A 13,680-nucleotide genomic window follows, 5' to 3' on the forward strand; every position below is an offset into this window, starting at 1 on the left:
AAATGCTGTGGGCTGTGGCTGTTCATACCGGCTCCTCTCGGTACCCCTGTGGCAGTGGGTGCTGGAGTAATAATTGGGGGATAGCGCTTGCTGTTTTTTGGGGCTAACACTAAGCCCCGGCTTAGTATTGGACTCAGTCTATGAGACGGCTACCTCTACTAAGCCTGTAAGGTAATTTAAACAACAAAGTAAAATAAAAACACTACCCCACATACCTTGTTAACCATTTCATAACATATTCACTTTAAATCATTGATGGCAGGTGTCATAGCAGGCTTTTAAAAAATAGAAGCATGTAGTACAGATAGATTAATAGTAGCTTTAAAAGAGTACAGCACATTTGTTAGTTATAAGTCTGTTGTATTCCTGGGAGGAGCACTCCCCCCTTTCCTCTTACAGTGATGGCCTGGCTTCATTTATACATGCAAATACATAGCAGCCAGACATCAACCACTGCTGGCAAGGGTGGGAAGAGGTTAGGTTAAAGGGGTACTCTGACGCTAAGACATCTTATCCCCTATCCAAAGGATAGGGGATAAGATGCCTGATCACGGGGGGTCCGGCCGATGGGGACCCCCGTGATCTTGCATGCAGTACCCCGTTACAATCAGTCTCCGGAGCGTGTTCGCTCGGGGTCTGATTACTGGTGATCACGGGGCCGCCCCCTCAATGCAAGCCTATGGGGGGGGTGTGACAGATAAGATGTCTTAGCGCCGGAGTACCCCTTTAATCCTCCCCTCTTGAATATAATGTTCATTCATTATAAGCATTGGCTATATTAGTAAGAATAAGCTTTTTTTTTTAGAAGTTTACATAGATGTCCCAGGAGCAGAATAAAACAGGTAATTTGCAGATATTTCAAGCAATGAGAGATGTAAGAATGTGGATGTGAAAGCATCAAGAAGAACGAGGTTACATTCACAGTATAAAGTATAAACATCATGACCAAACTTGAGATGTTGGGGCTGAACAGAGCGTTATTAGAAGTCCGATCCCAACCTTTTATGGTACAGATATTTCAAAATGGCTATTTCAATATGGTTATCGTCAAATTGTGATCTACCAAAGTATTAAAAGTAATCCGAGCACTAAAAATCTTTATTTTGTTCGGGGTGGCATGAAAATACAAAAACACCTACTCACCTACCTTGGTCTCCTATAGCTCCAGCTGTGACATCATTCAGTCACTGAGACCTCCTTCTACTTATCAGTGTGCTTACAGCAATAACGTCTGCTTAGCCAATCACTAACTACAGCAGTGTCCCGCCTTACTCACCATGATTGGCTGAGGGGGCTGTGAGCACTCTGTTTCTTCAGGAGACCAATGTAGGTAAGTATTTTCTATTTTCATGCTAAATACAATTTTCTTTAGTGCCCTGCTAATGTATTTAAGTAGATACTTATATGAACTGGCAACTATCAATTTCTACTAATAACAGTACCAAAACATTTTTTTCATGGCCTTCTTAATATCTTTATTTCGTAGACTGTAAATTATGGGGTTAAAAAAGGGCGTAAATACTGTGTAGAGAAGAGATACAGACTTATTTAAAACATGTGAATTTCCTCTAAAAGGAACAATGTACTTAATGATCAGTGTACCATAGTAAGCAGATACAACCGCCAAGTGCGAGCTGCAGGTGGAGAAAGCTTTTTTTCGACCAGCAATTGTTGGTATCCCCATAACAGTACGGGAAATATAGAAATATGTGACAATAATAAAAAGGAAAGGAAAGACAACAGTAGGGAAAGAGCTCAGAAAGACTTCTTTTTCTACCAGGGAAGTATCTGAACATGAAAGCTCCATAATAGGCGCAAAGTCACAATAGAAGTGGTCTATAACATTGGACTGGCAAAAAACTAAATAAAATACTGGTATAACTGCAATAAGCGGCCATGTGGAGCCTAAGAACCAGGATAGAAACACAAGTATGGTGCAAAATCTGTAGTTCATAATAGAGTTATAATGCAGTGGGTTACAAATGGCTTGATAGCGATCATAGGACATGACCATGAGAAGAAAGCATTCAACAATTGTTGAAACACAGATGAAGTAGAACTGAATGAGGCAACTATGGACAGACATGGTACCTCCTTCTTCCAGCACAACACGTAGCATATTTGGTATAGCATATGTAGTAAGCAGTATATCAGACACAGATAAATGACTTAAAAAAAAATACATAGGAGACTGGATTTGTGGACTTGTTGAAACCAATATGACTATTAACAGATTTCCTAGCACGGTAAAAATGTATATAGTAAAAAATAAAAAAAACAGCAAAGTTTTAAAGTTGTGCAAATTTTCAAATCCCAAAAGCAGAAACTCTGAAATAACAGTCAAGTTCTTCTTAAAAATGTCCTAAAAAAAATTATTAAATATATGATTGAATAATGATTTACATCTTTTTACATATTTTTTTTTAGGAAGACAGCTTAATTTTACCATATGGCACGTCAGAAAATTTACGGACATATTTTAGATAACATTTATTTGGTATACTCAAATACAGTTTTCAAAACAAAGGGTGTCTGCAAAAGAAAGCATATACCATGTGGCATGCATTTATATTTTTTAGTGGTAAATAAAGTAAGCGGGCTCAGCAATATAACACTACTATATATTTAGTAGGGGTGCTACGAAGTGCATCAATACATGAACTCTACACCATACAAAAAGGGATAAACCTTCCAGTGCACACCACTAGGTAAGTATATCAAATTTTATTACATCATATCAAAAGTACAACAGACAGATACATCTAAAAACACTTAAAACAGGCCAAAAGGGCCGCTGCACTAACAGGGGGGATCCTGGTTCAACTGTGACCCCTCCCAGGACACCTGCTTATAACAATATCATATACGTCTGTTCTGTACAATCACAACAATCAATAATAAATTTGCATAACATATAACTTCTAACTACAGTCATTAATACAACCTGCATCCAGGTAATAATGGCAAAGTACAGGGGAGGACAGCAGATGGAGAGGTATACTGAGCAGGTGCCCACCCTAGACCCCACGCGTTTCATCGCCCGTCTGCAACTTCCTCAGCGAGGTATACCGAGCAGGTGCCCACCGTAGACCTCACGCGTTCTGTCGCCCGTTGGCAACTTCCTCACCCACAGTTTTATGAAGTGAACTTACGACTAGAAGGCTTAAGATTTTTAAATAGAAGTAATTTACAAATCTATAAAACTTTCTGCCACTTGTTGATTTGGGGAAAAAAAATTTGTCCACCGGAGTGCCCCTTTAATTCCGCTGGACTGCGGATTCCCAGAGTGAATTGCCTACAGGCTTCATGGCTGAATAGTTTGCGTCTTGAATCACCTCCTTATGCATGCAATGTTATTTTTTCTATTGCATACATTTTACACAAATTAACTGAACCATTATGTACCGTATTTATCGGCGTATAACACGCACTTTTTAGGCTAAAATTTTTAGCCTAAAGTCTGTGTGCGTGTTATACGCCGATACACCCCCAGGAAAGGCAGGGGGAGAGAGGCCGTCGCTGCCCGCTTCTCTCCCCCTGCCTTTCCTGGGGTCTAGAGCGCTGCTGTCGGCCCTTTTCACCCCCTGGTTATCGGCGCGCTGCCCGTTCTGTCCCCCTGACTATCGGTGCTGGCGCCGATAGCCAGGGAGAGAGAAGCGGCGCCGACAGCCAGGGGGAGAGAAGGGGCAGCGGCACCCATTGCCGGCGCCGCTGCCCCGTTGCCTCCCCCCATCCCCGGTGGCATAATTACCTGAGTCCGGTCCGCGCTGCTCCAGGCCTCCGTCATGCGTCCCCGGCGTCATTGCTATGCGCTGAACGGCGCGGCGCATGACGTCAGAGCGCCGCGCCGTGCATAGCAACGACGCTGGGGACGCACGACGGAGGCCTGGAGCAGCGCGGACCGGACTCAGGTAATTATGCCACCGGGGATGGGGGGAGGCAACGGGGCAGCGGCGCCGGCAATGGGTGCCGCTGCCCCTTCTCTCCCCCTGGCTGTCGGCGCCGCTTCTCTCTCCCTGGCTATCGGCGCCGGCACCGATAGTCAGGGGGACAGAACGGGCAGCGGCGCCGATAACCAGGGGGTGAAAAGGGCCGACAGCAGAGCTCCAGACCCCAGGAAAGGCAGGGGGAGAGAAGCGGGCAGCGACGGCCTCTCTCCCCCTGCCTTTCCTGGGGGTATATCGGGGTATACACGCGCACACACGCACCCTCATTTTACCATGGATATTTGGGTAAAAAACTTTTTTTACCCAAATATCCTTGGTAAAATGAGGGTGCGTGTTATAGGCCGGTGCATGGTATACCCCGATAAATACGGTACTTGTGAAATATCCTGACATGATACAAGTGTTATTCATTTTTAATGCATCATTAAAATGCTGTCTCACCCTAGTTTTTAGAGATCGCAAGGTTCATCCTACATATTGGAGATGGCATTTCTCACATGAGAATGACAGTTGATATTTGGATTTATATGTAAGTGACGGTACCATCTGCATTCGAGAATTCTGCAAAGGTTGACATAATTGCACGTTTTACACGGTGTGGACCCACACCTATAAAACCCTTTATTCCTAAACCACTTATTCATATGGTTTTGATGTCACTAAACTTGAAGATAAAATATTCCTTAATGAAGTAGACTTTTAAGGTACAATAGCACACCCTTGATTTAAAAAGTTGGCTGTTTTTTTCATCTTGCTTTAGTAAATGTAGATGTTTCAATGAACAAAGGAGTAAAGTGTATGTCTGGCACCGCTAGTCCTAAAGGCAAAGGACAATGGGTAGGATACGAGGCAATTCCTATATGTCTCTGTATATACTGACTGTGTTTCCCAGGGTTGTGCAGTGTTTCAGGGATATTAGAAGCAACAGCATGGATAAAAGACAGACGGTAAGGAAAACGCACTCACCCCGTTTCTTGCTGAGACGAATGAAGATTCTTTATTAATTTTCAACGGGGTTCTTGGTACACAGAGACAGATGCACAGGGTGCTGCGGATGGTCGCAGACAGGGGGCGTGAAAGGGGGCGGCAACTAATTTTGCGCACATGGGCGCTTCCCCTGGCTCGCACTCGAGCCAGAGGAAGCGCCCACGTGCGCGAAACTAGTTTCCGCCCCCTTTCACGCCCCCTGCTTGTGACCTTCCACAGCTCCCTGGGCATCTGTCTCTGAATACCAAGAACCACGTTGAAAATTAATAAAGAATCTTCATTCATCTCAGCAAGAAACGGGGTGAGTGCGTTTTTCTTACCGTCTGTCTTTTATCCAAAATGTAGATGTTTGTTAATCACATTTTTACAGTGGCAAAATGTGGGTTATACGGAATTGCTAGTACTGGCTTCTTGTCCCTATCTAAATGCTTTGGTTTGTGTTCCAGTAATGTTGCACAAGATTTTCTATCTACTATTTTTTTTTGGCCCTATAGATTTTTTTTTTGTTGTATCCCCTCTCTAGCAGTCTCTCACATAACTTTTTGGTTTCCTCAAGGTAAGTACATTCATTGGAACAATTTCTTATATGGTCTATTCACACGTACAGTATTCTGCGCAGATTTGATGTGCAGGATTTTCTGCGCAGCATTTTCTGCTGCAGATTTCAATGTAAACTAAATGACTGAATACCATATATAGAAAGACAAAAAGGTACCCGCACTCACTGCGAGGAAACAGAAGACCGACTTCTATGGCATCTCAGACAGATCCAACTTCAGGCTGACAGCAGGATGCTCAGAGTGGAGGAGACTGCCAGTAAAGTTTTGCGCAGATCGCGCTTCTTCTGGCCTCGTATCAATGTACATATAAATGACTGAATACAGCTTCAAATCCTGCAAAACAAATCCTGTGCATCAAATCTGCACAGAATACTGTACGTGGGAATAGACCCTTAGTGTGTATTAATTCTCCAACTGGGATGGCTTGTATGGTATAACACAGATGATTGCTGTCTGCTCTAGGAACCACATTACCAGAAATTGGTTTGCTATAAGTGGAAGTATTAATGGAGGATATTTATCAAAACCTGTGCAAAGGAAAAGTTGCCCATAGCAACCAATCAGTGTAACGGTGCTAGATGTGGATCCATTGACCTGAGTGGCTGATGACACAGGCCGTATCGAGGAACGGAGTCTAAGGTGCCGCTGGTCTTCACCAGAGCCCGACGTAAGGCAGGATGGATTTGCTGCGGCAGGCGACACCCAGGTCGCTACCCCCGATACAACTCGACCACACAGGAAGCTGGGCGAGGCGAAGTACAGAAGGATGAGGCAGAGGAGTAGTCGGACTTAGCAGAAGGTGAAGGCAGGCTGCAAAGGTGCAGAGTCAAAAACGTAGCGGAAGCGTCTGAACACGGGCAAGACAAACGGACAGTAAGGAACGCTTAATCTCAGGCAAATGACTCTGAAGATCTGGCAAGGAAGTGTGGGAGGTGCAGGGACTTTATAATATAGTGTCAGGTGTTTCACATAATTATGGGCGTACTGGCCCTTTAAATTTCAGAGCTCCGGGGCGCGCGCACCCTAGGAGACAGGGATGCCCACGCCAGAGCTGAGAGGCGAAGGAAGAAGCAGCAGAGGAGCGTGGTAAGTGACGGGCTGGGATTCGCTTGCGGGCGTGTCAAGCGATGCGAATCCCAGCCCCACTGGCAGCAGGGGAGATGGGGACAGTGCGCTCACGGCCAGGAGAAGTGGCCGGAGCACAAACTGTAATAGTACCCCTCTTTGGTCCCCCCCCCTCCTTTTGTGATTCAGAAATTTACTAAGCAGGTCACGGTCCAGGATATTTTCTTCAGGCTCCCAAGATCTCTCCTCCGGACCAAATTCTTCCCAATCCACAAGATAAAAGTGTTTTCTTCTGATAAACTTGGAGTCCAAAATCTGTTTAACAACATAAAAATCAGAGGTACCAGAGATGGGAGTAGGTGAAATGTCCTTTTAGAGAAGCGGTTGTGGATGACAGGTTTCAAAAGGGAGACATGGAAGGAATTCGGGATCCTGTGAGAGGACGGCAGATGGAGAGAATAGGCCACAGGATTTAAACATTTCTTGATTTTATAGGGACCTAGATAGCGAGGGCCCAGTTTATAACTGGGTACTCTGAAGCGGATGTACTTGGCAGACAACCAGACTTTGTCACCTGGAGAGAACTCCAAGTTCCAGTAGATTCAGAATTCCTATGATTGTACGAGAAATAAATCGACCCAGTCGTCTTGTCAAGCCGAAATGAAATGGCGATGATAGTCTCCTAAGACCTGATTCACCCTCTCAACCTGTCCATTGGATTGAGGGTGGTAGGCTGAGGAAAAGTCAGCCTGACTTGGAGACGTGAGCAGAGGGCCCACCAGAACTTAGAGACGAACTGGACTCCACGGTCGGATCCAATATGGGAGGGCAAACCATGCAGACGGAAGATGTGGCAAAGGAACAGTTTAGCAAGCTGCGGTGCAGATGGAAATTCAGGAAGTGGCACAAAATGAGCCATTTTAGAAAACCGGTCCAGTATTGCCTCAGGAAGACGAAAGGTCAGTAATGAAGTCAATAGCAATATCGGTCCAGGGAAGCTCTGGAACAGGTAAAGGCTGTAAAAGACCTGCAGGTTAAGAACGAGGGGTCTTATCCCGTGCACAGACCCAACAGGAACGGACAAAATCAACGACATCCTGTCTTAAACTAGGCCACCAATAATGTCTGGAGATGAGCTGTAAGGACTTACAAATTCCAGAATGACCAGCCAGAAACATAGTAACATAGTTCATAAGGTTGAAAAAAGACCAGAGTCCATCAAGTTCAACCTATATCCCTAATGAGTCCCTACTGAGTTTATCCAGAGGAAGGCAAAAAAAACTCATACTAGAGGTAAAAATTCCTTCTCAACTCCAAATATGGCAGTCAGAATAAATCCCTGGATCAACGTTCTGTCCCTATAAATCTAATATACATAACCAGCAATGTTCTTACTCTCCAAAAATGCATCCAGACCCTTTTTAAATTATTTTACAGAGTTCACCATGACCACCTCCTCCGGGAGAGAATTCCACAGTCTCACTGTTCTTACAGTAAAGAACCCCCGTCTGTGCTGGTGTAGAAACCTTCTTTCTTCTACACTTTGAGGATGTCCCGTTGTTATAGATACAGTCCTGGGTATAAATAGATCATGGGAAAGATCTCTGTACTGTCCCCTGATATATTTATACATAGTTGTTAGGTCTCCCCTAAGCCTTCTTTTTTCTAAACTAAATATCCCTAATTCTGATAATCTTTCTGGGTACTGTAGTCTTCCCAGTCCCTGTATTACTCTAGTTGCCCGTCTTTGAACCCTCTCCAGCTCCACTATATCTTTCTTGTACACTGGTGCCCAGTACTGTACACAGTATTCTATGTGTGGTCTGTCTGGTGATTTGTACAGTGGTAGAATTATTTCCTAGTCGTGGGACCCAAGACTGACCCCTGTGGTACCCCACTAGCAACAGTCACCCAATCAGAATAAGTACCATTAATAATCACCCTCTGTTTCCTATCACTGAGCCAGTTACTTACCCACTTACACACATTCTCCCCCAGCCCCATCCTTCTCATTTTATGCACCAACCGTTTATGTGGCACCGTATCAAAAATCCAGGTATGTGATTCCCCTTAGTCCAGTCTGGAGCTCACCTCCTCATAAAAGCTGATCAGGTTAGTTTGACAGTTTGACAGTTTGATGCTGATATGGTGTCATACATTTATTTTTATCAATATGCTCCAAAATAGCATCTCTTAGAAAACCCTCAAACAATTTACATACAACAGAGTTTAAACTAACAGGCCTATAATTTTCAGGGTCACCCTTTGTCCCCTTTTTAAATATTGGCACCACATTTGCCATGCGCCAGTCCTGAGGGACAGTCCATGTTACTATAGAGTCCATGAATATTAAAAATAGGGGTCTGTCTATTACTACTGGGGATCAGTCTGCGACTGAGACCAAGCTTCCTGACACTGAACATAGAGCTGATGTGACTTGCCAAAAAGCGGACGAATGTTCTTTGGACAGATGAGACAAAACTGGTCACATCAGCTCTATGTTGGCAGATGCCAAAATGAAGCATGCAAAGAACACTGTTCCTACTGTATACAGCAATACTATTAGACTTATTTGTTACATTTATACAATCTATATACATGTGACAAATGTCTTTCTGTGTCTTCTTCCTAGTAGAAGCTGGACTATGCTTTGAATCTGGTCTTCTGGAGTTTTGTTGTGTGTAGTACATCTCCTTTTTAAAATAATTTTTATTTTCATGTTTTATGTTCTAATAACATGTATGCATTTTTGATTATTTTCCTGTCTATGTAAATTCTTTGGAGTCTCATTTTTAATATATTATTTCCATCCTGGTTTAGCCCTTATTCTAATTTTGGTGATCAAAAAAAATATTATGTTTAGGGTACTATTATTTTTGTCCAGCCCAATTTCATTATCTTGCTTTTCAAAATGATTCTATTGAACCACAATCCAAAAGCAATATCTGATTTGCACCAAGTAATTTTCAGCACATTTTTATTCATTATTACTTTTGTCAGTTTCAAGCTATTTCAAGGAGCATTGTGAATTTTTCTGGCTTTACCCGAAGAGTACCAACAATTTTGTCCACGTCTGTAATTACTTATACATTATGACTATGACATTCTGTAAAGTTGTATGTAGCAATGCTTTACAGTGCCACAAACATCATATAGTGCAAGAATAATACTATACAATACAGTGCCTAAGTAGCAGAGCCGCATAAAGCAAAAGTTAACACCATACAGTGACCAAATAACAGCTTCATATTTGAAGAAATAACATTACTATACCATATGAATAGTGTAAATAAGTAATAACATTTGTGGTGTTTACAACTCTTAAGTGCAAGGCCATCAGTCTGCTCCTTCTGCAGAAGAGATGACTATCAAACCCTGACTGACCCCACAGCACAACCCTAAGTCTATCCCTACACATATTTTCAAGAAACACATTTGTTGTAATCACTTTACCAGCTACATTCGTGAGATCTTTCTGATGTTATCAAAGGTCTTGCAAGTGTAATTGCTCTGTGCCACAGAAGAGGTTGAGACTTCTGTGGTGCAGGTAAAAGGAAAGTGGGCAAAGGGAAGTATGTAAGCAATAGGGGCAAGAAGACCTGTCTCCTGTATGTGAGGGGTGGGCCATGAGCAGCAGTATATGTGAGAAAGGGGGCTTTCAGTGGCAGTCTATTTAAGAGGGGGGTCATGAGGGTGGCATGAGGAGCAGTCTATAGGGGAATATTTAGTCCGGTATAGGGTGCAAATTCTTTTTTTTTTTTTTTGGGGGGGGGGGGGTTGGGTCCCACTATATTGTGTTATATGGTCTTTATCTCCTTTTCTCCTTTAAAGGGTAGCTCCCACCAACCCTCTTTTTTTTCTGTCCCTGCCTATTGCCCTTCTATCCCTAACCCCCTCCCTGCCTTTATTTTTATATTTATTGACTAATAAATGCCATTTTGTCTGCCTGGTAGTGTGCTCACTACCAGGCAGACTTCCCCAGCAGACACCATGTCACTGATGCCTGCTGGAGACGACTTCCGCCCTTAGTTCTAACAGGGTGCCTCCAGCTGTTTCACAACTACAACTCCCAGCATGCCCTGACATCTATTGGCTTACAGGGCATGCTAACAGTTGTAGCGGGGAAACAACTGGAGGCACCCATTCATACCAACCTCCTGCCCCCATCCCCCTCCCCTCACCTCCAGTCGCTCAGATGGGGAGAAGAAGCCGGGACCGCGAACTCTGCGCTGCGCGGCGAGCTGCAGAGAAACGGGGAATCCGGATGCAGGACGTGCCGGGGAATCCAATTCAGTTACCAGAGTCTGCAGAGAGAGTGCAGACTCCAACTGGGCTGAGGTACAGGCTGCATGCCTGCTGCGGCCAGGGCGGCTGCTCCTGGACTTTGCTGCGCTGGCTTCCTGCCTGTTTGATTGACATACAGGAAGCCAGCGCTCAGTGAATGAATTTCGACTCATTTGCCAGGCTGAAATGAGTCGAAATTCTGTAGTGACGTCACTGCAGAATGCATTCAGCCACTAGGAGGGCGACCCCTAGTGGCCGAATTTAAAAGTGATTTTAAACTGTTTTAAAATCACTTTTTAGTGTCAAACCAACCAATTTTATTATATTAGGCAAGAAGGTAGCAATACCAAAGTAAAGCAAAAGTATCGAGACGCAGCCCGAATCAACAATAAGGCAAAATCAAATGAACAAAAGGAAATAGGAGAATAAACAAGTCCATGGGTCAAGCATGTGTGGACGTAAACAGACAGCAGGGTAATAAAACAGTAGGGGTGTTGTCAGTGATTACGTTAGAGATAAGGTATGGCGAATCTCCGGGCAATAGGAGGATGACAACCAAGGAGACCAAAAATTAGAATGTAGGAAGGAAAAGATCTGGTGCATTCGGAAGAGTTCTGAGGGCGGGGTATGAAATTGTAGAGTAAACACATCTTTTGTCATCAGAACCCCACGAGTATGGAATTGATGAGCAGTAGTCAGGGACTGTGAAGACCACCAACGGAATGAGGAATGAGCTAGACCAGGTGGAAAAAAAGGGTTACAGAGGATGGGTAGGAGGGGAGGAGGGCAAGATTGTAAGTGAAAGCGAAAGCGGACCAGTCGCCAAAGGGAAAGGGAATGAAGAGTGAGAAGAGCAGAGTAAGGGACGTATTTAGCAACAGGTTGAGTAGACCACATTAGGGAAGAGAAGGAGTGGGGAGAGATGAGAGAGGATTCGAGGTGAACCCAAATGGGGGTATCGCCATCCGCCAGGAACCAGGCCATCTGTCCCAGTCTGGCAGCATAATAGTATTTTTGGAAGTTGGGGACGGACATACCACCTAAACGCTTGTGAAGGTACATTACATTACGTGCTATATAAATCTAAAGATATCGGACTGGAGGGACTTGAGATCCGCCGTCGAGACCGGAACTGGAAGAGTGCGAAACAGGTATAGTAGTTTAGGCAGAATCACCATTTTAACCGTGTTTACTCTTCCGATCCATGATAAGTATGGCCTGTCCCAAGTGCGGATATCATGTCGGATAGATTTATATAGGGGCGGGTAGTTCGCACCATAGAGGGAAGCAACCGCCGGGGTTATACGAACACCTAAATAAGACAGGGTAGGCATTGGAGGGGGAAAGTTAAAGTTAAGGGAAATCAACTTTTGCGTATGGAGAGGAACGTGTATATAGAGTGTTTCAGACTTAGATGGACTAATCCGGAGGCCCGAGCAAGTCGAGAAGTCTGTGAATAGGCGAAACAGGTTAGGTAAAGATGATAGGGGGGGTGTCAGGGAGAGAAGGAGGTCGTCGGCAAACAAACAAAGTTTATGGATGGAGTCCTTGATCGTAACCCCCAGCACAGTGGGGGAGGCTCGTAGGGATCTCGCCAGGGGCTCCATCGCCAGAGCAAAAAGAGCAGGGGACAACGGGCATCCCTGGCGAGTGCCCCTCTTAATTATAATCGGGGAGGGGGAAGAGGTAGGGAGTTTGAGAAAAGCCGTAGGGTTGGAGTATAGCAGGTGCAGAAGGTGTACAAACGGCCCAGTGAACCCCATTTTAGAGAGGACCCCCCAAAGGTATGGCCAGAAAACTGAGTCGAAGGCCTTTTCTATGTCTAAGGCCAATAGAATAACAGGAGTAGAAGTGGAGGAGGCCCAATGTACAACCCCCAGCACCTTTCTAATATTATCCGCCGCCTGTCTCCCCGGTATAAAGCCCACTTGGTCAGCGTGAATAACACGGGGCAATATAGTGTTCAGTCTGCGTGCCAGGATAGACGTTAAGATCTTCGTATCCAAATTAATTAAGGAGATTGGGCGGTAATTAGAGACCAGGGATGGGTCCTTCTGGGGTTTGGGGATCACCGTTATAAGGGCATCTAAGTACTCAGGGGGCAAAGAGGGAGTCTTGAAAAGGTTATTATAAAGGTTAACTAGATGGGGAACTAGAATAGGAGAGAATTTCTTATAATACATTGCAGACAGCCCATCTGGGCCAGGGGCTTTTCCCAATTTCAGAGATGCAATCGTATCTGATACATCTTCGTATGAGATCGGAGAATTAAGGAGATTCCTCTCGGGGTCAGTGAGAGAAGGGAGGGAGGTAGAGTCAAGAAAAGAGTTCAGACGGGGAGCAAACGTAGGCGACTGGTCAGGGATATAATCTATCAGGGATAGCATCTATAATCTATGAAAGCTTTCCTCCATTTGGGGGGGAAATTAAATCCCCTGACATTATGGGAAATTATCTTACACATAAGACAAAAGACCAGGCAATGCGGAGACGGGACAAACACACAAAGACAAAACAACCAGAGAACACATGGACCCACTGACGAACAAAAATTAACAACATCAAACCACGAACAAAACACTGAACAAACAGTAAAAAGTCAAACTGGAAAGCGAAGCCGTATAATATAGTGGCTCCGCTTACTTCCATCTCTTGAAGGAAACGAAGGTCACATCAGTCCAGTCACACCAGCCCTTCTAGGATCGGTGGTTTCAGGACGCCAGATGAGAGGGGGTCACGGGTATCGGTAAGTCAACCTTCAGGGGCCATCCCCAGGCACCGCTGTGATTTACACTGGTCCAGGACTTGGCGGGTCGGGGGCCCCTCCGAGGCAAGTC

General features: G+C 44.6%; 1 protein-coding gene across 1 annotated transcript; it reads right to left on the minus strand.

Annotated features, from left to right (window-relative positions):
• Positions 1 to 1,429: 1,429 nt before the first annotated feature.
• Positions 1,430 to 13,230, minus strand: LOC130358157 (olfactory receptor 2AP1-like). The gene is made up of 3 exons (XM_056561043.1): positions 12,727 to 13,230; positions 10,741 to 10,863; positions 1,430 to 2,362 (listed from the first exon to the last, which is right to left on the minus strand). The coding sequence occupies exons 1-3, from the start codon at positions 13,228 to 13,230 to the stop codon at positions 1,430 to 1,432; spliced, it is 1,560 nt and encodes a 519-aa protein (XP_056417018.1).
• Positions 13,231 to 13,680: the final 450 nt, after the last annotated feature.

The sequence above is a fragment of the Hyla sarda genome, chromosome 1 (assembly GCF_029499605.1).
Source record: "Hyla sarda isolate aHylSar1 chromosome 1, aHylSar1.hap1, whole genome shotgun sequence".
Taxonomy (NCBI): domain Eukaryota; kingdom Metazoa; phylum Chordata; class Amphibia; order Anura; family Hylidae; genus Hyla; species Hyla sarda.